The 26,795-nt window shown below is 45.5% G+C and overlaps 1 protein-coding gene across 2 annotated transcripts in view; it reads right to left on the bottom strand.

Moving 5' to 3' along the window:
* ITPR1 (inositol 1,4,5-trisphosphate receptor type 1) overlaps positions 1-26,795 on the bottom strand; it is a 327,875-nt gene that overhangs the window by 72,708 nt on the left and 228,372 nt on the right. For both annotated transcript variants that reach the window (XM_042930020.1, XM_042930021.1), the window contains one exon: positions 964-1,144. In XM_042930020.1, coding sequence (XP_042785954.1) covers positions 964-1,144 — 181 coding nt within the window. The remainder of the gene's footprint in view (positions 1-963; positions 1,145-26,795) is intronic.

Genomic DNA, 26,795 nt, shown 5'->3' with positions numbered 1-26,795 from the left:
TGCACTGTGGCTCAGAAACCCAGTTCTAAACATAAAAAAAAAAAAAAGAGAGACTCAGAGTGGCTAAGTCACCTGCTCACGGCCATTTTACTCCAACCCTGGTGCATCTAAGTATTATTTCTCTTTAAGTGACATCATGCATACAACTTTAGAAACTTTCAAATATTTTTTAACATAAGGGAGAATTAGCTGACAAAGGATAGACACCCAGTTTTTTTTTAATTTTTTTTTTAACGTTTATTTATTTTTGAGACAGAGAGAGACAGAGAGTGAACAGGGGAGGGGCAGAGAGAGAGGGAGACAGAGAATCCGAAACAGGCTCCAGGCTCTGAGCTGTCAGCACAGAGCCCGACGCGGGGCTCGAACTCACAGACCACGAGATCATGACCTGAGCCGAAGTCGGACAGTTAACCGACAGAGCCACCCAGGCGCCCCTAGACACCCAGTTTTAAAGTGTATATCTTCGGGGCCCCTGGGTGGCTCAGTCGGTTAAGCGTCCGACTTCGGCTCAGGTCACGATCTCATGGTCCGTGGGTTCGAGCCCCGAGTTGGGCTCTGTGCTGACGGCTCGGAGCCTGGAACCTACTTTGGATTCTGTCTCCCTCTCTCTCTGCTCCTCCCCCGTTCATGCTCTCTCTCTGTCTCAAAAATAAATAAACATTAAAAAAAAAATAAAGTGTATATCTTCATTAACATTTTGTAACATTAAATTAAAAATTACAGAGAAAATTACAAATGGATTTCCTGCCAAAAAAACCCTGTCACCAAGAAGAAGGTATGTTAATTTTTTTTTTCTTTTTATACAAGAAGAAACACCAAGGCACAGCAATTCAGCTCAGGTTATTCAGGAAGAATTAGATCATAACCAGAATGGTGTGCTTCTTTCTGAAAGCCTGAGACAGAATAAAGTTTGGAGTCTAGAAGTCCAGCTGGTGAGAGGGCCATGCGCAGGAGAGCACTTACCTTTTTTCCGTGATGGGGCATCCCTGTCTATCTCATCATCTTTCTTTTTATTCCCCAAGTCACTGGTGTTCACAGTCACTGTTGCCTTGATTTCCTGCTGGGCCACCTTCATTCGGTCATAGAAGACCTTGAAGAATTTTTCCGACTTCTTATCTTCTGTTAACCGGCAGAAAAAGGAGTGCTGCCAAAGAAAACCCACGGATTTTCAACACTGTGACAGATCAGTGATTGAATCCCACTCAGGACACCAAAACCTCATGGAGACCAGAGCCAGCCAACAAAACCTCACAAACAGTTTATAGTTCAGACCAAAGTTAAACACGGTTCTATGCACTATCATTCTCTGGATTGTATGGCCTGAGGTTTTCTAAACAGGGACCTTAAAGCAACCTGCCATGGATGTCTTTGATGGAGCAGTCATATAGGCTTGGGAAGCATGCTAAGGGGTGTTGGGGAGATTCCAGCCTACTAAGAACAAGCCCCTGCAAAACAACGCCATTAACAAAGGAAACAATGTATTTTTTTGGTAATTACTGTAGGTCCAGTCATGTGTTTAAGGACTTCCAAGAGTCCCTCCACTCTGCACAGCCTTGTGAATATACACAGATGAGTAAGATGTGCTACCTTCCCCTATAGGGCTCCATACCAGGTTAACAAGTCCCTAAGTAAGACAAAAATGTGAACATAAGAAGGGTTCTAGGAGCTACACAGACAGTTACATCACAGAAGCTCAGAGCTGGCAAGGAGGACAGTGGGCCAGAGCGATCTCAAAATCTTTGTAGAAAAGGTGATTTTCAAATCTTGTCTAGAAGGACAGGTAAAGAGTGGTTAGATGAAGAAGCTCAAAGTTAACAGGTAGCTTGCCTCTTGGATGCACATTTGTTTTTGGACCCACTGCAAGCAATCATATACACTGTTGATATAAAAACACAATATGGTGTCTCAACTTCATTTATGAGTGTTCGTTTTTCACCCCTTTGCAAACACCACGCTGTTGTGAATTATTTACATAAAAATACAATACGGTCATTTCCAGAGGAATAAAACAAAGCTCCAAACAATATATTTGCTTCTCTCAGTTGGATCTTTCTGCCAATTTCATATCCTCCCCCATTTGGAAAGATGGCATTTCCCTACAGAAGGTAGACCTAGGCTTGCAATCCTAGAAAAAAGTAAAATCTTACCAGCCTTTGCAACCCCTTAACTCCTCAATCTCTCACCCCCTCCCAACACAAACCTGCTGCCAGATTCAGCAGGCCCCGGGAAAGCCACCACATTTCCATCTGCCAGAAGGCAACTGCAGTCACCATGACCCTTCTTCTAGCCACTAGCCCATATGCTGTATTGACAAATGTCAGTCTCCTTTGCCTACAAAGCACTTCCTGATTGTGCTTTTTCCTCTCCCTTCACTGTTCTTTACTTCTCGTTGTTTCCAACATACAGCACAAGATCCATCCTTCCCACTTGTGCTTCCTGGTTCTATCTTTTCCCCTCCAACTACTCTCAAGGCCGGTACAAGTCACTGCCTGCTTACTGCTTGGTTGTACTGTGTGTCACTGAGTCCACTAAGACTCCCACACTCTCTGAATCAAGCTCAAATCTTTAGTGTCCTCAATTGCCCTTTACCACCTTGTATTTTCTTACAGGTTTCTTACTACTTCATCCATCGTTCCACTCATTTACCCCTTCATCCATGCACCTACGCATCCATCTATCTGTTCATCCATCCAGTATTTACTGTGCACCTGTCATGAGTTGGACACTACGCCCATCGCAGAAGATAACAACAGTGAACAAAAAGGGGCCTGGACCCTGCTGCCTTCCCATGAAATTGGCAGCCTGGTAAGGACAGACATAGTAATTCAATAATCGCCCTAATGATGTTTTACTAAAGTAGCCATTTATCCTTATGACCCTGACCCAAGAGAATGGGTTAATGGGCTAATACTGTGGCAGATGCTCAGTGCCACCGCCTTGCTCTTCCTTGCTTTGCATGGCTCTTCCCGTGGCTGGGTCCCCTCACTGTTTGTATCCCCAGTAACATCACCTCCTCAGTGAAGCCATCTCTGATAATCCTCCCTGAAGCAGCAACCCAGGCAACTGCTTATTCTCCCATGCTTTGTTTTATTTTCTACTTAGCAACTGGTATCTGTTGTATTTGTGCTTTACCTACTTACTGCATGTGTTAAGCAGAATGTAAGTTCCAAGAGGGTAGGTGCCTCACCTCTATGGTTCACAGCTGTCTCCAGAGCACCCAGAGGAGGCCCAGCACATAGAAGGAGCTTCCTAATTATCTGACGAAAGAATAAATACAACCCAATACTTTATGGCTCCTTTTAACTATAGCCTCCCAATCAGATCCTGCTTATATTCAGTGGCTGTGCCAGATGTGAATCCTCAACAGAGACTAATTCTAGAAAACTTAATCAAGATATGAAAAATCAAGTTCTAATCGTTCACTCCTTTGAGAGCTGATACATCCACCAACAAAAGAAGTGTGGGGATGAAGCACACAACCTACAGCCACCTACCTAACTGGGGTGACTACAGTTTCCACCAAAATGAACCAATACAGCGTCTCACCCACATGGGGTCATGGGGTGACAGCACCAGAAGGTGGCTGCTCAGGGCAATTAACTTGAGTTGCTACCCCATTAATCTTCTCGCTGTATGGAGGCAACTGAACAAAGCATCCTTTGGACAATCTGGTCACTTAGAAAAAACAAATGCACTTTAAGTAGGTGAGCAAAAAGATAAATAACTAAAGCCTTCCATCTGTCATATTTAACAGGGCAACACAGCACAGACTGACGGCCAGCTACAAACCGCACTGCTTAACGTCTAGCTGGTTAACCCAACAGATGTCAACTGATAGCGTCAGGGTAAGAAAGCCTCTTATGAAATGGGAGAAGGGCAAGTGACTGAGGATTACACACTTCTATATATGTTTTGCAATGGCCAGTATATTTATTTTACATTATTTATATCAGTCCTTAGTCTCTCAAGGATCTGAAGCAGCTTTATAAACAGAATGTGGTCAACAAAATAATAAAGTAGACACGAGGGTACAGAGGCATCAAGAAGCACAGACAACTGGAATGAAACAAGGGTGGTGCCTGGAAGATGGAAGAAATGATTCAGGGCAGTCCTAAGTCTCTGAGGTACCCGCCTATCAAGCTAAAATGGGAGGCATACTCCACCAGGGTTATCATTAAGTATCAAAAAGAAAGATGCTGCCACTGCCTCAAAGGAAGGAAAGCATTCTTTAATGACAGGGTTAGAGGGCAGGCTTTCCAGTCAGACCGCCTGGGTTCAAGTGCCGGGTCCCTCACTCACTAGCTCTGTGCAAGTTACTCACCTCTCTGGACCCACATGGAAGGGCTGCTCCCGTGTACACCAAGCGCTCACCACAGGGCCCAATGAGCGTCAGTTTTTTTGTACCGCCATCACATCAGTAGGACGTGGAAGCCCCATGGTGAAGGCATCCCCCTCAGTGGCTACGGCAGGATAGCAAAGCGTGAGCATTCTGTCTCCGGAGTCAGAGACACTTGGGTTTCAGCACTACCTCATGAGCTTGTGTCACCTTAGAAAGTGACAACATCTCTGAAACCTAAATTTTCTCATCTGAAAAATGGGCATGGTAACAGTACCTCACAGTGGTTATGAAGCTCTAATGAGATAATCACAGTAAAACGCACAAGGGCCAGTATTTCCTGACTGCTTATGAGATGCCAGGAACTCAGAGTAAAACTTGCGTGTGGTGTCTCACCAAAAATCCTACAGAGGCAGTTATTTCTCCTTGGAGATCAGGGGACCCTAAAAGATAATGGGCATCAAGTATTTAGCACACCCCCAAGATGCCCACACCGTGACAAACGTAACCTCGCCAAGACGCTGGTGAGACCCAAGAGCTGTCGCTTCAGGTCTCCTGCCTGAGAATCTAAATAAAGATACTCTGGAAGGAAGAAGCTTGGTCTCCAAAAGGGAAGCAGTACTATCTTGTGTAAGAGGAGAAGTGAAAAGTGACAGCAGTGCAGAAGAACTAAGATACCTCCCCCACAGAGGCAGGATGTACCACGGGAGAAACGGGGGGCTGAGGAACAGGGGCCCTCAGCCAGAGGCTCGTGGAGACAGTTACTGCCCCTCCCTGCTGGACTTGGCGAGCCCAGAGCCCTGCACACAGTTCAAAGGCCTGTTTGTTCAACCTCTTACTGTGATGCTCTGTTTGGAGGGCTTGGGAGGAAAAGGGGACACCCCCCTCTCAGGACTGTTTCCCCAGATGCAGGTTGGACCTCAGAACGGAGGCAGCGGGGTGCTCGTCCTCCCAGACCTCAGGCTCTCAAAACAGGGCCTTTCCACACGCCACGTATCCACTCCTCCGTGAACCTACGAATCACCCCTTTCTCCATCTAAGAACCAGCAGGCAGGTAGAGACTGTTTTGCTTTTGCAAAGGTTTTGCTGCACCCCACCTGGCAGATTTGAGGTAATCATTTGGTGGATGCCCCTGGAAAGTGTGAGTGGGGAGACTAAAGGGAAACAAGAAAACTTCTGGACTGAAAGAAATATCCTAATTAGGCTGGCGGTAGACAGAAAGGTGTGGTAGGAATAACAGCAACAACAAGACAATACCTGGGACCTGTGAACAGGTCACCTTACAGGGCAAAGGGAAACAAAGTTGCAGACGGGATGGAGGTTGCTCATCAGCTGACCTTAAAATAGGGATATTATCCTAGATTGTTCAGGGAGGCAATCTAATCATAAGGGTCCTTAGAAGAGGAAGAGGAAGTCAGATGCCATATGAGAAGGACTCCATTCAGCACTGCTGGCTGCAAGGATGGAGGAAGGGGCCATGACCCAAGGAATCCAGGTGGCCTCTACTAGAAAAGGAAAGGAAACGGAGTCTCCAGGGGAGAATCCAGAAAAAAACGCAGTCTTGCCAACACGTGGATTTCAGCCCACTTAAGACTCATGTCAAACTCGTGAGATAAAAAATCTGGTTGTTTTAAATCACTAAGTTTGTAGTAATTTGTTACAGCAGCCATAGGAAACGAGTAGAGCTATAAACATTTGTCAAATCTGATCAAACCATACACTTACCATCTATGCACATTAGAGTCTATAAATTATGTCACAACGAAAAGGGAGAGATGGTAAAAAGATGGGCTTTGTTCCCAGAAAGCTCGAGTACTAGGTAAAGTTGTCCAGAGAAGGGGCTACCCTCCGAGGCCATCCCCACCGCAGACGGATCTGTGATGCTGCCCTAAGTGCTGCCCTTTCATTACCCTCCATGTGTCTCCACAACACACGGGACCTCAAAGCCCCTTCCATGCAAGCTGTCTTGTCAGCATGTTAGGAGACTGCCAAGACAGATACCATCATTTATAAATCCGTCACATTATATATCAAAGAGTTGGGTTAGGAGAGGTCAGGGTCTTCCTGCTCCCCCGTCCTGGGCCCTTTCTACCATCCTTCCTTTTTAAGGAACACAAGGAAGCCCGGCCCCAGTGGTTGGACAGGGAACTCAGAGGAAATGAAGGCTGCTTTGGAGGGCAGACCCATAGAACCAACTCCAACCTCACAGACAAAGGGTCTGCTTGGAGTAGCTTTAAGGAAGTCGGGGGTTGGAGCAGATGAGCAAGTGACCAGAGGCAGTAGCCACCTCCATGGCAGCTCTGGAGGGCAGTGGTGGCCACGGGGGGTGGGGGGTAGGGGCGCTAGGCGTGGCTATTGTAAGCCAAGCTGAAAGACAAGAACCACAGAAAAATACCTATCACAAAATGTTAAAGCAGGAAGCACTCTATTCCGGCAGTTTCCGTTTCCAAAGCTGTTCCCAGCAGAGAAATCCCATTCCCCCCCCTCCCTCCGCAAACACCATCTTAGGGAAAGATGCCATGTTGAAGGGAGATACACGCAGAACTGTTCAGTTTGAAGCAGGGTGGGAAGAACCGTCTCTCTGCCACTGGAACTCCTCCTTAACACGGCAGGCCCAGGAAGTCTGTTTACAAACCACCACTTCAGTCTGGCCCTCCACATTTTACAGAGGAGGAGACTGAGGCCTAGAGGGGCAAAGGGACAGGCCAAGGACACAGAATCCTTGGCTCCTGACCATCCATGCCAGTCACTTTATGACCACGCTAGGCTGTGGCTGGGTGACACGATGGCCTGAGTGCACACTCCTGCCCTCAGATAACTGTCAGGTGGCCACAGGTGGCCCTCATTGGGCTACTTAAGCTGTAGAGGTTCTAAGGAACTGAGGTCTTAGTTTTAAATAATAATGAAAACATCGTTTCAGGTCGCTCGAAAATAGTAAGATATTGCCTTGGCAGCCACCCACTATGGTCACTTAAATCCTTGCAAAGAAATGGAACATGGTTTATGACAAGCCCACCCAGCTATTGAAATAAGAGGCACCCTGAAGTCAGAGACTTGCAGACAGTGGCAGCTATTCTAGGAACAGGCAGGCAGTGTGCAGGAGGGGGTGGGCGGACACTTTTCTTCAGGTGCAAGAGGTCACAGTCTCAATGACACTGCAGGCAGGGGGTCCCGGAGCAGAATGGGAGACAGAGGCCTTCCCTATGCTCTGGACACACACCAGGGAAGGTACGAGAATGAGCACCTTATTGAAAAGCCATCTTCCTCAGAGTTCAGAGACTTGAGGGGCAAAGACAGACTTTGTACCCCAGGACACAGAGCCAGCCAGCCTGCACCTATTGGAACATAAGGCCTTTGAGAAGGAAGCAGCCTTTATAGGTGACTTAACTCAAAGAATGGGGAATGGCAGGAAGCAGAGGCAGACGTCATCCCAGATAGAGCCTGTCAGGAGCAGGGAGAATCCGGGGGCAGCGGTAAACAGCACCAATGGGACAGCTTCAAAACTTTGATCCTGCCCCAAAGGAAAGCATTTCCAGGTTGAGGTTGGCCCACCTTCTAGAAGCCCTTGTACTAGGCCTGGAGGGAATCCAGAGAATGAGCTTTTCCATTTCACTGTCTAGTACGACATGACTTGACCACCAAAGCCCATGAGGTTCCCTCTGGATGGTCAATCTTCTGTAAAATGAATTAAACTGAGTCCCACAATTTGAAGAATGTGACTGCTGAACAGATTCCTCCACATAGTCAGATTTCTCTCTTCTCACTCTACCTCTGAAACAAAAGGATCTCAGACTTGGCCTTGGGAGTCTTAGGGACTTGAGGAGACATCTCCAACCAGACCTTCCCAGTTTGAACAGATCCTCTCCGGGTGTCACAGTAACAGCAATGGCTACCTGTGGAGTTCTCTTCCTGTACCTGCGGTTAACTGAAAGTTTACCACTTCCTGGGGACCTCCTTTCTATAAACTATGCCATAGTGAATGGTAATTGAACAGTTCCTATTTTTTAAGCACTAGGTATTTTATACTTATTATCTCATTTAATCCTTACAACTATCCCATGAAGTACGTATATGTACTGTTATTAATCCCACTTTACAGATCAGGAATCTGAGGCTCAAAGAGGTTAAATAACTTGCCAAGTCACACAGCTAGGAAATGGTAGTGGTGCCCCAGGACTTAGTCCCCATTTGTCTGTTGCATCAGCCCATGCTCTAGACCACTCCGCTTTGTTAAATACCTCTCACCTGAGCAAGTCTGTCAAACTCTAAACACTTTCTTCTTATAATCCAGCCCCCACCCCACCCACCCCCAGTCTCCCAGCTGCACAAACACAGACTATTCTCACAGTAAAGAATAGCTATGGTAGATATACATGTGAATGTCCCAACTTTCCTCTGAGGCTTGATGCACTTGTTAAGATGGGCTCCCAAATAAGGTCCCTCTGCTAGTTGAAAGATTTGCCAGGGCTGTGGGTTATATGTGAACAAAACCATGGCCACACAATGACAGCTATAGGTCTTGAGTCTTTTTCTTAGAAACCAAGGACAACAATCAAAACCCAAGACCATGAACCCTGAACTAGGTGATAAAGCACACGTGATTAGGCATAGCTGCTTGGAGAACTGCAGGTCTGGAAACTTAAATTTTAGCCTTCTCTCCCCACTAACCAGCTGCCTGACCTGGGCAATTTACTTAACTGCATTTATGCCCTCAGTTCCTTATCTGAACAAGGAGACTCTTACCACCTGCCTTGTCTGCATCACGTGGAAGCTAGGGGCCCATCAAGGTTGCAGCTAGGAAACATTATGTGTGAAGAACACTTTGATTACCATGGGATCCTATTCAAACCCAAGGTGCTGCTGTTATCTTTCAATTCCCCTTTCAAAGGAAGGGTATTAGAACATAAAACAGGTGGATCAACCTATGCGCTGGGTGGTACAAGATGAGCAAAGTCTAGTGTGCAAAAATCATCCAAGGATAAACAATTCTAGCTGATACTGGCAGGTCAAGATGGTCTCTAAATGGACAGCAAAAATACAGTAAATAACAATTCTCAGTAACTGTCACAATAAAGGAAGTTAAAAAAAATTCCAGCTGGTATTTTATTAGTTACAGAAACCATTCAGATTCCTTTGTACATAAAAATAAACAATTTTCCTTCCATTTCTCAAAGTTTAATGTAACCCAAGGCACAATACAAGCTTGGTGTCAAATGCTCCTCTTAGTCCCTAATCTTTCAACACAAACAATTTTTCCTTTATTTACTTACTTATTTACTTATTTATTTTATTTTATTTTATTTTATTTTATTTTATTTTATTTTATTTTATTTTTTTACCATTCTTGATTTGGGGAAAAGTCTGATGAATGAAAAGGGTCTAGTAATTAATAAAGTGGTCAAGAATCAAATACTCCCCTGGTATAAATGATCACTCTAAGAAGGAAATTTCTTGCAAGGTTTGAGATGGGTTTTAACCGGTAAACATCAGGAACTTTCAGCTCACCAAGCTGTGTGAGGATGTCTCCAGCTTTAATGAGTTTAGAAATAATACACATTCAAGGCAGAAAATAAAGAAGTGATGAAGCAAACCAACTCTGGGTTAGAAAGATATCCACATTTCAAGTTCATTTTTCTGAGAGAAAGTTCTCCCTCATCTAAACCATATAGCTGTCTTTTGAGGACTTACACAAATGCCCTATTTCAATTACTCTGCCAGCTAGGGCTGGATGGAGGCCACCTTCTGGTACAAGGCAGACTTCTAATGCCTGAGAGAAGAGGTGGGGGACAAGGAGATCCTCACTCGAATTAGTCTGGTCACTGAGCTCCGAGTAAGGGTCTGAACTTCCAGGTCAAGGCCAAAGCAGTGGCTCTTCATGATGCTTCTTAAGGTGAATTAATTTTGGGTTTAGCAAGCAGAGAAGTCCAACCTGCTCTATAAAAACCACTTTTCTCCTGGGATGGAAAGCTTAACAACTCTCCTTTTTTTTGTCGCCCAGTGCCCACAGGAATCAGCACCTGTGAAGAAAGTCTGCCCTGTTTGGTAAGGAGGCTGGTCCCCCCTCAGTGTGGATCAAAACACTTAACAGTTTCTCAAATATTCATCAACAAACAACTAACAAAGTGTACTCCCGCCCCCAATATTTAAAGGTGCTTTCTTACAAAGTCCCTGTGTGTATAGGTAAACTGTAAGTAAACATCTCTAGCAATATTTAACAGAAATATCAAACAGTTTTCAGAAAGGCAGGTCAGGCATCCTTCTAGAGGACCTTGGACATTTGACCAAAGGAAAAGACATTAAGGAGACTCCACATTTTCTCTGGGTTCAATTCTCAAAACCCACCACCTTTTGTGTGTGTGTGATGGCACTGTCTCTTCTAGCCAAAGATGGAAGAGAAAAACATAAAGTCTCCAGAGGAAAAGATGACCAATGGAATGTGAAATAGTTCCAACCCCCAAACTTGCCTGACGTCACAGTGGACTGTAGTAGGTACCTCCTCAGGAATCTTCTTCAAGGGCAAGAAGGCATCATGGTTGCTCTTCACGTCAACATGAGGCTTATAATAAGGAAAGGTGGGTGTGTATAGCAAACAAGACTTTGATTAGACTTGAAGGACTTTTGTTAAAGCACTCAGGGAGGTTTGAGAATCTGTTCCACGGACGTCTACTCAACTAAAGAAGACGATGAGAACAATCTCAAGTGCATGCCTGGGGCTGCAGGAGGGGCTCATCAGCCTTCAGGAGTGCCCTCCATGCCTGGTTCTAGGACTCAATGAAAAGTAACTTCTGGCAGTTAGGGTGCTCACAGGTCCCATTTTGGCTGCCCAAAGACTTGCCATGGCATCTGTAACACGAGTGCACAGGAGCCTTCTCGGCAAGCCTCCAACCTGCGCCATCAGGCCTGAGAAGACATGTGTTGGAAAACTCTTAACACCCCAAATTTCAACTATGCATCCACACTAGAGGGCACAGGGGGCCAAGGCTGAGTCTGTCTGTTCCCTCCCACTTCACTCAGGGTGACATCTGTGCTACTGAGAAAGAGGACTAACACACGAATTGGATGATAAGAACTTTGGTCTTTGCTCTTCTTTCCATTCCGTGTGCTGAGGGCCATTAATCAACATTGACCGACTTTTCCTGCCCTAAAACCTACAAGGTTCCCCAGGGCATCCAACTTGAGCTCTGTATCCTTCACACACCCATTTCCCGTGTTTGCACAGAGAGCAGCAGGGTCTCCAAGGAAGGGCTCTGTATCCCTCACACTTAGCAAGGTCCAAGTGGATGGGCAGGGATGGCTGAGGAGATGGGTAGGTTGGGACAGGTCATTTGTTAGCATGCAGCCTCAGTTCCCTCACGTGTAATGGGGGAAGGAAGAGAAGTACCACCCTGCTGAGAGGCCTGCCGGATGGAGTAAAGGAGGCACCATGGATGAGAGCCCGGCAGAGGCCTGGTACGTGGTGGAGTTTTATACTGGCCACTTTCTCTTCTCTGCTCTCAACAAATCTATGACAAATCCACTCGACCATAAAATCCAAAGAAAAATAAATCCACTCCGGCCTGCCAGGGGCAAGGACACTGCTGGCAAAGAGCAAAACATCAACCAGAGTGAGGGCCTTCCTGATGGAGATTCCAGTCACCCTGAGTCCTCTGCCCAGCTCAACCAACTCTCAGGTGACAGCTCCCCTGTGGACCCCAAAGAAGAAGCTCCAGGACTTGCATCTCCCAACCCCACAGGCCCATTTCACTAGGTACTAGCCCACCATGTAGCTTCCTTGTGGCTGCAGAGAACATACTTGGGATTTGACAGTAAAATATACAGATGGCCAAGAGGATGGAGATGGCGGGATGAAATTACACAGCACTCATCTGTGTAAGTGCTGCGTAATATATTATGGCTTTGGCTTCAGTAACATGTATCCAAGCAAATGATGGCCACAGCCAACTTGGTGCCCTTTAGAAGCACTGACTAGGGGTTGGCAGGGGCCACAGAGATTACTTAATCCAGCCTCCCACCTGACGACAGGCATATTACAGGGGTCCAGCCATCATTAGATGCCCTGCTTCCCCCACCCCTCCCCGATGCTATGCTTCGACCACCTTGACCTCCTTCAGCTCTGGCAATACACCAAGCCCACACCAACCTGTCTGTCTGAACACCCTTGCCCTCTGCTCTTTACATGGCTGGTTCTCATCTGTTAGGTTTGGGCTTAAAGGGCACCTCCTTGGAGAAGCCTTTCCTGACCATCCTAAGTGGGTTCTCCTTGACATTCTACACCCTGGTTGCTTCCTTCCTCATGCTTCTCCCAGTGTGTTAATTATTTAGCTGGTTTACTAGCCATGTCTCCCACTAGACTGTAAGCTCCTAAAGGGCAAGGACTGACTACATCAAGGCCAACTCATACAATGCCTGGCACCCACTAGGTGCTCAGTGAGTATCTGCTCCCTTGAGGAATGCACAATTCTGAAGGAGATTTATTTCCAAAAACCTTAAAGTGAATCAAGCTTTGCATGACAGCAGCTAAAGTTTAACTCAATTACCCAAAGATCCCTGTCTGCGAAAGCCCAAAGTCCTGCCAAATGGAGAAAATGAAGCATTCCAAAGACCAGGTGAAGGTGGCTGATGTGGCCTTCTAGCCTCTCACAGGCTTATCAGGTTTGTACACATGCCTCTGTGATAGGCTCAGGCTACCTGAGATCCTTAATCCATCTAGTTAACTGTTAACTACTCTGGCCCCACTGACACCTGCATTAGTAACTATGGAGCGGGAAGGACAATCAATTGTGAGCCTTCCACCGACTCCCCGACATAACTACAGGCTCTTGGGCTGAACAGTTTGTGGGATTGTGTTGCAAGGAGGCTAATAAAAACATATTTCTCAAACACCGTATGGTGAGGGCAACTGAAATGTATCCTCCTCAAATGCAATCTAATTTTTTTTTTTTTTTTACATCCTGAATGCAGAGGGAAGCATACAGCTTGAAGATGTTAGATGGTTTATAGAACTACCCCTTCAGTGTCTGGGCCATCTTGATGGAAGCAAGTTTAAAACCCAGGCATAAGAAAGTGGTAGAAACATCAAGAGAGCCTTTGCCATTTTCAAAAAGGAACCTGGGGGGCCCTTAGGAAACATAAGTGGGCAGAGATTTATCAATGAAAAGAAGGGTCGTGGCAGAAGTCCCCAAGCCAGCTGTGGAGGTCTGTTAGGTTCTGAGGCCTAGGTTCCTTACTTCTGCACCAGGTGCCTTTCCTCTCGCCAGGGCAGGATTCACACTGTTGGCAGTTTCTAACAAGAAAAATATTTTCAACCATGAAGTTAACTCTGCTGGAAGAGCTCCAAAGGGAAAGTCCCTCCAGTTACTCCAAGGAAAAAAAAATTACCTTCTTGGTCTGGAATCTGGGGATATTTTATGCAGATGTCTCTAACAGAAGTTAATAAAGGGAAGTCAGCTTGCCTTTGATTATTCAAACAGGCTACTGCTATTAAGAGTTGCACAACTCTTGGGCAAGGCAGGGGTGGGTTCTGGCTTTTTTTTTTTTTTTTAAGCCTGTCCTCATGGCAACTACTTATTCTTTTCTAAGAATATTTCATTCTAACTTCCCTACTCACATCTTTCCAATACCTCTCTTCTGGCGGGAATGTGGCCAGTAACACGAGGCCAGCTCAGAAGGCTCTGTGGTGGGCACTCCTGGGGCCTGCCACATAGGGGTTCTGAGAATGACAGTTCCATGTCCCTGCTGAGAACTGGATGGAGGAGCCACTATTCTTTTCTTTCTTTTCTTTTCTTTTTTTTTTTTTGGGTGCAGGCTGAATAATTTCAACCTGCAAGGTAACAGAAGTTGCCCAAGCTCTAGGAATTATCACTGTGGGACAAACGCGTTCTCTTATTTTCATGTGGTTCTATTTTATAATGTGCTAGGTGACACAGGAGACATCCACCCGCCTAGGGCAAGAGCACACAGGAGGATGGAGGGAAAAACAAACAGCCCTTCTCCTCTGGGGCATAGCAACTGTTCATACAACTGACAATGGAATCCACCTGGTTTGGGGGCAATCCAACAGGGAAGAGTAAATTTCTATTGGGTGAGATTAAAGATGTCTGGGATAGGTCCCTATTATGGAGGGGCTGGGTAATAAAAAAAAAAAAGAAAACCATGAGAAAATAGGGGAGGGTGAAAACAATATACCTTAGCGGAAACTCTTCTGATGTCCTGGAGCTACACAATGCAGAGCTCTTGGTGGGGGGTGGAGGTCGGGGGGAAGGAAAAATATTCTGTTTCCGGAGACAGCTCCAAGAATCATGAGTAGGTGTGAGAAACAAGGAAGCTTATAGATTACAAAAAAAAAGAAGAAAGAAAAAAAAAAGAAAGAAAGAAAAGGGGGGAAAGGAAGGAGTCAAGGAAGAGGGGGGTGAGATCTCTGGGAGACAGGAGAATTAAAGAACACCATGGCAACAAGTCCGTCCACCTACCCTGGCCGCCCACCCACAGCCAGATTCTTTGCTGACGCACTTGAGAACAAGCTGGTTCCTACCAGCTCAGGAAGGTGAGCAAACCCAGAGAGCTCATTAAATCCCTTCTCAGCGACTCTTGTCTGCCTGCAGATAGTGAGCAAGGAGGATATAAATAGAAGTTATATAACATCTCTTTGTTGATTCCTGTGCTTACCAAAAAAATGCAGCATGACCTTGTTTTTTCTGAAGCATTTTCCTCGGCCTACTGGTTGAGGACTTTAATCAAGTTAGGATCATCTTAAAGTTTAAATAGCAGGACATAGATTTCCAAGTTAAGGGTACTCAGGACAATCAGCCGAGTTCAGAACCCTCAGGGTCAAGTCCTCCTCAGGTATACAAAAATATCCAATAGCTATTAAAAAACTTTTTTAAAGAATTGTGTGCTTCTCCTTAGAACGTTTCCTGATGATGCTAGGGGTAATATTACTTCCCAAGAGCAAGGAACCATTAATAAATTGGCTTCTTTGGTTTTCCAAAGGAGGTCAGAACACTTAAAAAATACAAATATATAAATGTTTAAAGCTAACTGATGGCTTCTAAATGCCTCCAGGCATAATCAGCACACCTTTCCTCTCTTAAAAGGCAAGACATTAAGGGTCCAGTGGATGTCCTCAGAGACACCTTCAAAAGTAAGCACTGAAGGAAACACAAATGTGCCCTGAAATCCAGCCCAACCTGGCCAGTCCTCCAGTGTCTGCTGGGACTTCTGAACAGACTCCTGCTTTGGCGCCTTTGCAGAGAGGTATTTAATAGGAGTGTGTGCTTACAGGATGCGCTGCAGAGCTCAGTTACTCTGATACCTCGTCTAACCTGTTGATGCCACATAACTCTTAGAAACTGTTGCCATGGGAACTTGTCCCTCTCTGGCATTCTCGTCAAGAAATGTTACAGGTGCTAGAGAATTCAATGCCTTTAGTCTCAGTAAGCTTTGTCTGAGTCTTGCAAGGTGTGGCTTCAACCAAGAGGACTTTCAAACCCATGATGGAGGGTTTTGAATACAAATGTCTTCAAAGGACAGGGGTTCACTGCACAGGGCATGGAAGGGAGGCATGTCTGTGCTGGGATAGCCTGAGAGTACATATAGGCCCCACTAAGCATTTAAATTCTATATACAGTGTTTTCAACGCATCATATCAGCTAAACAAAGATCGTGTAGGGCTCTAAGTAGCTCAGATGGTGACCCCAGCAAGAGATGCAGTGGCTGTCATCTCTGAAATGGGATTTCCTTTCTCATCAGAACTGGTGGGTGGGCAACAACACAATAATGCATAAATTCAAGCAAGGCAAGAGTCTACATCCCCGGTTGGATCTCTAGTCCAGGGACGGTCACCTGAAATGCTTCAGCCCATCTCTCAACTGAGTTGCTTTAAGCCTCCTGCCTTCTCTTCTTATAAATTCCTGCCAGAAAAACAGGATCTACCTTCTACAATATGAACAGTGCAGATCTGGTAGGAACCAACACATCTCCATGTCCCGACGCAGCAATGTTGCCAGGTAACAAATGTAGAAATATACTCAGAAAACTGTATGTGACAATATACAACCTCCGCGCTGCAGCTGATAACCGAGGGAGTGTTAAAACACCATGTTCTCTTAACACTTGGGCTTTTGGTGTGAAAATAAAATTAAACGGGATACTTCCTCTTGTAAATATAAGACAGGCATACAACTCACACATGCATCCACTAATTGGAAATAGTAGAGGGGCTTGCAACAGCCATCTGCAATGCACCCTGTCTTTCACTTCCCATTCTCCCCGCCAACATGAATTCCAGAAAACTCAAAACTGAGCAAGAGCCCTTCTTATATCAGGGAGAAGTTCACCTCTGACCACAAAAAGATACTCAATAAAGACACCAGTGGAAACTAAAGGAAGGCTCTTACATTATTATAAAATTCCTCATGTTTCCATCGTGTGGGTTTGTAAGACAACTTTTATAGTTTGTGGCCTAACCAAGCAGTGATTCCTTGCTTCTTAGATCAAAAAACCAGTACTTCCTGGCCCTAGCCCCAACGAGAACAAGACAGACACTGCGCTCTACTGTGTGTAGCCCATGAGTGGAAACAGGCTAAGCCCCTGACATTGGACTCATGTATCTCAAAGACTTTCTAGCATAGTAGAGAGTTGGGAGATTTTGGAGAGGCAGACCTGGGTTCAAATCTCAGCTGTGCTAATAGGGTGACTTTGAATAAGAGCTCTGGCTCTTTTGAGACTCATTTTCCTCACATGTAACTAGAGCTACTGGACCTTGCCCAGGGGAACTACATAACAGTACCACGTATAGCTCCTGCCCTCTTCCTTTATCTTTGCCCCCAAGTGAATACTGTCCAACCGATCAACGACTCAAATATGAGGAGAATCCAGTGCAATGAGCCTCTTTGTGCAAAATGGGTAAAACGGGAGATCTAACAAGCCTCTCATTATGCCAGAGTACATGTGCTTCTTTGTATACAAGTAAAAAACAAAACTTGTTAATAATGTAACCTAACCTTTCATATAAGCCCTAATTAAATGAGCTGCCACTCTCTCCACAGAGAGGAAGTTATGCAATAGAGTTTCCTTGTCATTAACTTTCATAGACCTGGGAACGTGGAATTTGATAGAGGTGAAGCAGCATGTATAACACTTACAGTTTTTATTTAGCAAACAAGACACTAAGCCTAAAAGAAAGACTTTCACGGTTTCCTTCTCTGTCATTCACAAGCCAATATTATAACCAAAGCAAAGACACCAGCCCCACGAGCTGTCTTCTCATGTGCTTCTCACAGCACCCTCCACAGAGTCCATCCACCAAACGAGCAACCAAGAGTGAAGCCAAATTCTAATTTGCCTGATAGGAGGCAAGGTCCTCAAAAGGGGTCCAGAGCCCCTTTTCTTGGTCTCCAGGGAGGGGAATGTGGACCATGTCTGTGCCAGGGAAATTAATGGAGGCTTCTCATACACCATGGAAGCACCAACACAGAGGGGAGACAACTCAGGCTGTGGCAAGAAATAAACCCAGACACAACTACCAGCTACCTCAGTGGCCCTGAACAACTACCATGACCTCCTGGATCCTTTATTTCCCCTTTAGAAAAAGGGTTCATGGCAGTACCTACCCACACAGGATCACCAAAGAGAGTAACTGAGATCAAGCAGAAAAGGCATGTAGCATACCTCCTGGAACATGCACACTCATATTCTGGTACTCGTTACCATTACTACTATCTCTAGTTATTAAGAACAAGAAAACAGAGACCCTTAGTGTTTCTGGCATCATAAGGATGTTTCTCCAAAGTGACACTATATATTTCCCTTAGACTCAGATAAACCTAATTCCCTTTCACCCCTAAATTTAGATGGTGCCCCTTTATAACTATTACAACCAGTAACAACAAATTTTCACATCCTTATGTTTATATTCAAAAAAACAATAATAAGGCTAACATACCATGATGGCCATATAAGGGTCAGAACTTCTGTTCATTCAGTGGATATTTACTGAGCACCCACCATGGTCCAGGTGCTGAGGAGTAAGACAGAGGTTTGATCCTGGAAGAAATTACATTCTTGGGTGGGTGAGTGGAGAGAAAAACGTACTACTGACAAGTAACCATAAGCAATTACTGCGTGTTAAGCACCATGGTAAGCTGAGTGTCTTCCACATATTACCTCATTTGGATCTCAGAAGAAGCCTCAAGAGTAGGATTCTCTACAATGACATTATGTACAAATGAGGTTCCCTTCATCTAACACATATGAGGTGTTTTCTGTTTGTTTTTTTAATTTTTTTAATGTTTATTTTTGAGACAGAGAAAGACAGAGCACGAACGGGGGAGGGGCAGAGAGAGAGGGAGACAAAGAATCTGAAGCAGGCTCCAGGCTCTGAACTGTCAGCACAGAGCCCGACGTGGGGCTCGAACTCACAGACCATGAGATCATGACCTGAGCTGAAGTCGGATGCTTAACCGACTGAGCCACCCAGGCGCCCCACACACAGGTCGTTTTCTATGGAACTTGGGGGTCAACACAAACTTGCTTTCTGTTCTCTCGGGTCTTACAATGAACTTTCACTTCAAGTGTGGTGATCGCTATAATGAATGAACAGCCTATCGGTGGAGACCACTACTTCTGCCTCCAGGGGATCAAGAGAAAGTTTCCAAAGCAGGAGACATTTCAGACAGGGTTTGCCAAGTATTCCAGGCAAAGGGAAACAGGACACATCCTACATGGAGCAGAGGCATCTGAGTACACAGAAGGGACTGGCAAATGAACAGATGTAGCTCCAAGACAATGAGCGTGGGGGAGTGGGTGCAGAAACCCAGGCAGGGCCAGATCATGCAGCATACCACTGGATTCCATCATCTGCAGAAGGCTGTTAAGATAGGAAATAAGGTGGTCAGGCTTCTGTTTGGGGGACATCATTGACAGCAGCATGCAAGAGGTAAATGCCCACAGGCAGAGAGGGCTCTAAGAAGCTATCCCAGTTATCCAGGGGAGACACAATCAGGATCACAACTCGGAGAGCTGCATGGTGGTCAGCAGTAGGAATTCTAAAGCCAGAGTGACTTCCAAGCCCCGCCTCCTTCCACCTCAGCTGAGCCAATTTGGGCATGTCATTTAACCTGAAGGTGCCAATTGTCTGGCTCATTACAAGTCCTAACTGAACGCTGACCACTAAACTACTGGGAGGTGGAGTGGGCACAGAATAAGTAAGAGAGGAGTGACATCCAGTGACATCCAGGTATGTCCCCTGGTCAACAGGAGGGGTGCTGGTGAGCCCCTTGACCAGGGCATGGAATACAAGAGAGCAAATGGGACAGAGGAGGGGAGGTGACAGGTGCACTTGAGGTCACTCTAACCTACAGTTAACACAGGTGGAGATGCTCAACGGGGATTCAAACAGAAACGTAGAAATCAGCAAAGAGGTGGAGCCAGGAACTACACCTTTGCGAGCTGTTGGCATAAATGGTAGCCGGAAGCCACGGGAGATGATGAGATCACCCAGTGAGTTTGGAGAAAAAGAAGACAAACAGGCTCCAACATTTCAGATATTTTAAGATTAACTGTATATGCCCCAAGGCCAGGAGGAAACCTTTGTAGGAGGCAAAGAAATAGCACAGCACTGAGCCCTAAGGAAACGACTAACTTAAAGTGTGGTGGTCTAAGGTAGGTTGGTCAGAGAGGGCCCACAGAGGAAAATCCTGCAGTCCCAGGTATATGGACTCTTAAACTGCTTTAATCTGCCTTCCAAATCTGTTGAAAGGGGTTAATTAAGGGTAATGGGATATATCTGAGCAGAGATGGTGAAGGAAAGGGAAGATCCCTTCTAGGGGAAAAAAAAAAAGTCTTCTAAAACATACTCCCACTGTCCCTATACACCCCTCACACACACAAAAAAGGAAGAAAAGTAGACACCCCTCTTTCCCTGAATTCCTTATTAAGTGAATAAGTGGCCAAAGTATCTTGGAATTTAGGATATTGGTCATCTGGTGAATAGAATAAAGAGGGAAAGACATGGTTCTTCCCCTTTGCCAGGTTAATATTTAGACAGTCAAGATTCAATAAGCACACGGATTGGCCAAAATTTCAGTAAAGGGACAAATGCTAAATATTCTAGGCTTTATACGAACTCTGTTGCAACTATTCCACTCTGCCCTCACAACATGAAAGCAGCCAGAGTTAACACTAAAGAAGTAAGCATGGCTGTGTTCCAATAAAACTTTATTTACAAAAGTAGGTGACAGACTGAATTGGACCTACTGGCCAGTTTGCCAAGCCCCGGACTAACACATCATAAGCCAACAGAGGAGAATCTGGGATCAGCTTGAAAGTTCATAAGATGCATTCATTCCCTCCTTAGAAGTCATTAAGGAAAGTTACCAAGAGCACAGACCTTTTGCTAGACCTGAAGGAAGAGAAAGAAAGGAGGAAAATCTGGACTTGTGGATTTAAAAGGATGAAATGAAATGATGGTTCAACATACAACCTCTTTCAAGTCTTCTCTTTTTTTTTTTTTTTTCCTGTTCTTTAGTCAAATGTTGGAGACTATGGAAAACCCAATGGTTTCTTTGAAGACCCTCCTTAGAAACCAATTCCTGCTTCTAGGTTTCACACAAAGGAAAGAGCTTAACGTTCTGCTTCCAAAGATCTTCCCTCAATGCCCAATGAATGTAATCCTCTACTGGAACACTAGAAGAGCAGATACATGTACCTGTCCACTTCTGCCTAAACTGATGGCTTTGCTATTCAGGAAAAAGGAAAAATAACACTGGGTCTCCATTTCCTCTAAAAACATGAGCCAGGGTGCATACTTTCCCCTCAAAGCACCTCAACAGGAATGTGTTTCTTTCTTTTTTAAAAAATGTTTTTGTTTTTTTTTTCATTTTTGAGGGAGACATAGCACAAGTAGGGGAGGGGCAGGCTCCAGGCTCTGAGCTGCTAGCAGAGAGCCCAACATGGGGCTCAGACTCACAAACTGTGAGATCATGACCTGAGCCAAAGTCGGACACGTAACCCAGTAAGCCACCGAGGCTTACTGTGCTTCTTTATACCCAAGTGAGGAGGAACGACATATGGATGTGCTGATAATCCCCGCAGTCACTTCTTGTCCTGGACTGCAAAACCAAGCCAATATGCCCATGCCTTCTCTAGTGTCCACTAACGTCTGGAGAACTGCCATGACCAGCTGCGTGGGGTGTCACCTTTTTGGAGAGTCATTCACGTCTTATGTTCTCAAGAATGGTAACTACCTTCAAGTGTTGACTTTCTACCTCAAAACCTGAATTTAGACCAAAAATCTTGAAAGACCTTTCAGTGACACATCAGTTTCGTGGGAATGGAGAAAAAGGGTAAGACGGTAAGGTACATATGTCAAAGAAGTTATCTGCACCACAAAAAAAAGGGGGGGGGGGAGCAAAGTAAGCACCTAGGTCAGGGAGCACTTGAAACCACAGAGTGACTGGACTTCCCTTCACTTCCCGCTTCACGCAGAATGTCTGTCAGGAAAGGTAACCAGTACCCAAGACAGGGAAGTGCCCTGACCTTATGGACCTCTACCATCATTTCAAATATATAGTAAGAGGGACTCAGGTGAACTGAGTATGAAAACAAGGTAAAACAGCACCCCCCAACCCCCGGCCCAATGGACCATAAATCGCTGCACAGAAGCAAAAGCTCAGGAGTCAGCTTTTTGACAAGAAACCTAGTTTAAAAAATGAACTCCACTTTTTAAAATAATAAATGTTTATTAATAAAAAAAATCAGCATATTTTGAGATCCTTCTATGACCCTGGCAACTGTCAGAGGCACTTGGTGTGAACTACCCTGTCGCAGGAGCCCTGTGAGGTGGTCACTCTCACCATCCTGATCTCTAGCTGGCAACCACACTGACAGAGGTCAACAATTTTGCCCCATGTCCTGAAGAGGGATGTGGCAGAAGCAAGGCTCAAACCCCGGACCATCCTCATTCCACAAAACCAGTCCCCACAGCAGCAGCTCACAGGTGCGCACTGTCTATAGGGACACGCGCTTTACCCCCAATGCTACTCCATCTTATCCTCGCAACAGCTCCATAAGGAAGGGACTTAGTTTTTCTAACTCTTACTTTACAGATGAGAAAGCTGAGTTTCAAAGCGTCCTGAGAAAGTCCAAGGTCACCCCATTGGCCGAGGGCAGGGCTGGGGTTCCAACACAGGTGTTTCCACTGTGGAGGCCAAACTCCTTCCCACGTCAGAGGCTCCCCTTCTAGGCAGTGTCCCCAGAGTCTGCAACCCATTACCACCAGCTCTCAAAGGAGGGGCAGCTGTTCAGACCCTTCACAGCTTCAGCTGAAAGGCAGAGAGTCCAGGGAAGCCTGCGGGGGACAGGCCACCTGCCTCCCTCCTATTTCAAGGCCAATGGCTCCCAACTCCGCCACACTAGGGCGGGGGTTGGGGAGCCATCTTCTGACTGTGGCAGGCCACACTCATTTCCCACATGGATAAAACCTGAGGTCAGAAAACACCACTCAGAAGTGACTCATTTCTGACTTCCCTGCCAAAAACAACACCCTTTTACGTAACTTGCTCACACACCAATCTCCTCCTCCTTCTAAGGGTGAGAGCCCTGTCAAACCAAGGCTGCTTGTCCTCGCAAACTGGCCTTCTGTTTCCAGCAAAGGCAAATCAATTTGCCCTTTCTGCCCTCATCTCCCTGCTAACTGGGGTCAGAGGTAGCCAGATCAACATGATCCTCCAATGTGCCCTTCTGGTAACTCCTTCTGGAAGGGGTGGGAGATTTCATATATAATATTGGCTCTTGGGCTGATTTCTTAAGCCAACCACAAAAAATAAGTGTGTGGTGAAGGAAAGGCCCCCAAGGACTAGGGATCTCTCTCAGATGAGTTTGCAAGCCAGTTTCCCGAAGGAGCACTTCTCACATTTTCCATCTCCAGCTGCGTACGTGCAAAAAAGAAAGCCCTTTTCGGGTGTGTCTGTAGGCTAGACTTGGCATAGGAATAGCTGTGGGCAGCCATTTGATACATAAAATTCACTGTGCTTCTGCAACCAGAAGCAATTAGTCCAAAAATTTTTTTTTGTTATGTCTGTCTCCTTAATTTGCTATGAGGTCCTCTATGGTCATGTCAGCACATGTATCTCCCAACATCTGTATTTGCTTTCAAAAAACCCCAAAAAGGGGCGCCTGGGTGGCTCAGTCACTTAAGTGTCTGACTTCAGCTCAGGTCATGATCTCATGGCTTGTGAGTTTGAGCCCCATGTCAGTGATCTCATGGCTTGTGAGTTCGAGCCCCATGTCAGGCTCTGTGCTGACCACTCAGAGCCTGGAGCCTCCTTCAGATTCTGTGTCTCCCTCTCTCTCTGCTCCACCCTTGCTTGCTCTCTCTCTCTGAAATAAATAAGAAATTCTAAAAATTAAAAAAAAAATTAAAAAAAAAAAAGACAGGGGTGCCTAGGTGGCTCAGGTGGTTAAGAGTTCGACTTTGGCTCAGGTCATGATCTCACAGTTCGTGGGTTCGACCCCTGTGTCTGTCTGTGCTGACAGCTCAGGGCCTGGAGCCTGCTTTGGATTCTGTGTCTCCATCTCTCTGCCCCTCCCCGGCTCACACTCTGTCTCTCTCACCCTCTCAAAAATAAACATTAAAAAAATAATAAAATTTAAAAAAAATTTAAAAACCCACAACACGAGATATGTTCAAAGATATACTTTACTCCTCCTCTTCTCCAGGTGAGGACAGCTTCTGCCCTCCCGCAGGGAAGAGGAAGCAGAGGGAACTTCCCCCAGGGTGCTGGTGGGAACGTCGCAGGAGGAAGGAACACAGAAATTGGCAAGGACTTGAAGGACGGATATGCAAGTGCCGTAAGGCTTGCTGAGCCCTGAGTGTGCCAAAAATTAATTCATAAGCAAATGCTTATTTTATAGTTTCCCACTTGCTACAAAACACCAAGCAGAAAGATTCCTTTTGAGAGCTGGTAGGAAGGGGGTGAAGCCGGAGTGAGGAGGTAACGTAGGGGTTGCTCAAAGAGAAGCTCGATTCCATGGTTTGACAATGTGTCATCCTACCTTGCGGAGCTGAAGGGCAGTGGTAGCATCTCCTTGTTCCTGTAAGCACAGGGTTCACCATAAAGTCTGAGCTGCTCTCAGGTCAGAGGAATTTGGAGATTAATATCTACCCCTCAGATAAGCCAGGGCACAGACAGAAGATGCTCAAAGACTTGAGGACACTGTCCCTAAGAGTCCATTATGCCAGGATGGGAAATATCCTAAATGTGTGTTCCTGTCATTTCAGGGCTTTAGGTGATGATGTGACAGATAACAAGGTTTCAGAATAAAGGAGCAAACTCTCTCTGTGAGGGTTCCTAGCAAGCACTACATGTCTTTATTTTTGGATTCCCATAATTGATTCCTCCAAGGTCTGGGCAATGAAATTCACAACTTTTGGAGAGCTAAGGGCCCCACCAACTTCATCCTAAGGACTGGGATGAATATTCACAGAACACCCAGAAAGGCAATGACATGAGTCGTCGCTTCTGCAAAGACAGGACTGAATTTTCAGGGAGAACAAAGCTCCTCTGTGGTAGACAATGGTGCCTTTTTTTTTTTTTTTTTTAAACTTCAGCGCCCAACTCAGGGGTTTGACTGACCCATGATAGGTGCTCAATCGTTTATAATGCGGGGGGGGGGGGGGCATGGAGCCAGTCTCCAAAGTTGCCACCTCCACACAGTTCCCTCCTAATATGCACATGCCCTCATCTCAACAACAGGTGGGGCTTTTCTCACCCCCCCTCTGAAATTGGGCTGACCTTATGACAAAGCCTTATGACTGGTTTTGACCAAAAGAATGCGGCAGAAGTGACATTCGAGGAATCCCCCTCAGCCCAGGACTTACAAGGATTTGTAGCTTCTACTTTCCACTTCTTGAAACTCCACTTAGACCCCAGTCAAGATGCTCTAAGAACTCCAAACCACATGGAAAGGCCACAGGGAGGAGAACCAAAGCAATCCAAGTGACAGTCCCCAGTGAGCTCCCAGATGAGAGCCAGAACCAAGTGGCCACCGTGGCTGACTACCCAATCAAGCCCACGCCAAAATCACATGGTATAGAAGAACCACTCAGCTGAGCCCAAGCCTACAAAAGTGCGACAGCTGTCAGAACGGTCACTGCTTCAAGGCATTAAATTTCGAGAGGGCCGCTAAAGTGACAGAACTAAAACAGGGGGGTGGAGGAGACAAGAGGCACATGGCATTTAGTCTAGTTCTGTAGCTCTGAGTAAGTCAGAACCCTCACTGAACTCCTCAGACTCCAATGAGATCGCCTGAGTGGAAGGACTTTATACACAGTAAGTGCCCAAACCCCAGGGAGAATGGATGCCAGTTCCACTGTCTTCACTACTGAGCTCTGCAGCCAAGAACCCACCCCTGGCCCACCTACAGCTCTGTTCCTGAAGGTGGCAAGGAGTTAAGTGGTAAGAAGGAGCAAGTCGACTTTCTCTATAAAGCACCTACTATTCTTCCTCGGACCTTTACCATCATCCTACAGAATGAAGGCATCATAGGGAATGAGGAGTTCAGAGAACCCAGCTGCCCTGGTTTAAATCTTGGCTCTGCTACTTACTTATTGTAGGATTTGGGGCAAGTTCCTTAACGTTTTTTCATTTTACTTTCCTCATGTGTTAAAAGGGGTAATTACGGCATCTACCACCTATAGAGAGAGTGAGGATTAGATGAGAGGATACACTGAAAACACTGAAGCATAGTTCCTGGCTCATAGTAAGCACTTAACTGGCTATTATCATCATCATTATGGCTTTTACTTTTGTTAATTTTTAAAATGATCATACAGTAAAACTAACTGCTTTGGTATACAGTTCTACAAACTTTCACACATGTATAGATTCACATGGCCACTACCAAAAGCAGGACACACAAGAGTGTTATCACACAAAAAAACCCTTGTGCTGTTTCTTTAGAGTAAAATTCTCCCCTCACCCCTAGTCCTGGCAAATACTGATCTGTTCTTCATCACTACAGTCCTGTCCTTTCGAGAATGTCATAGAATTAGAACCACATAGTATGCCTCCTTTTGAGATTGGCTCCTTTCTCTCAGCATAATGCCTTTAAGATGCATCCAAGTTATTGCATGGATCAATAGTTTGTTCCTTTTTATTGCTGAGTAGTATTCCATTGTATGGATCACCTGGAGTTTGTCCAATCATATTTTTCATAATTATTTTCACAAGCCAAAGTAAACTTCAGAAATGGAATCGGCCAAACATCACTGATAGATTCTAAGAATTCCTGGAAAAACATTTAATAATTGCTTACAAGTTCTGATTCAAGGCGATAAGGAACCCAGGGGTCTGCACTTAGGCCTCACACTTGATAGACACAGGCACAGCAACGCAGTAATAACTTCCTTAATCCCACACAGATCCGGACTGGAAGGTAGTACTTATTCTCCTTCTTCTCC

Source organism: Panthera leo, chromosome A2 (assembly GCF_018350215.1).
Source record: "Panthera leo isolate Ple1 chromosome A2, P.leo_Ple1_pat1.1, whole genome shotgun sequence".
Classification (NCBI taxonomy): domain Eukaryota; kingdom Metazoa; phylum Chordata; class Mammalia; order Carnivora; family Felidae; genus Panthera; species Panthera leo.
Note: the sequence above shows the minus strand (reverse complement) of the source record. Positions and strands in the feature narration are given on the sequence as shown.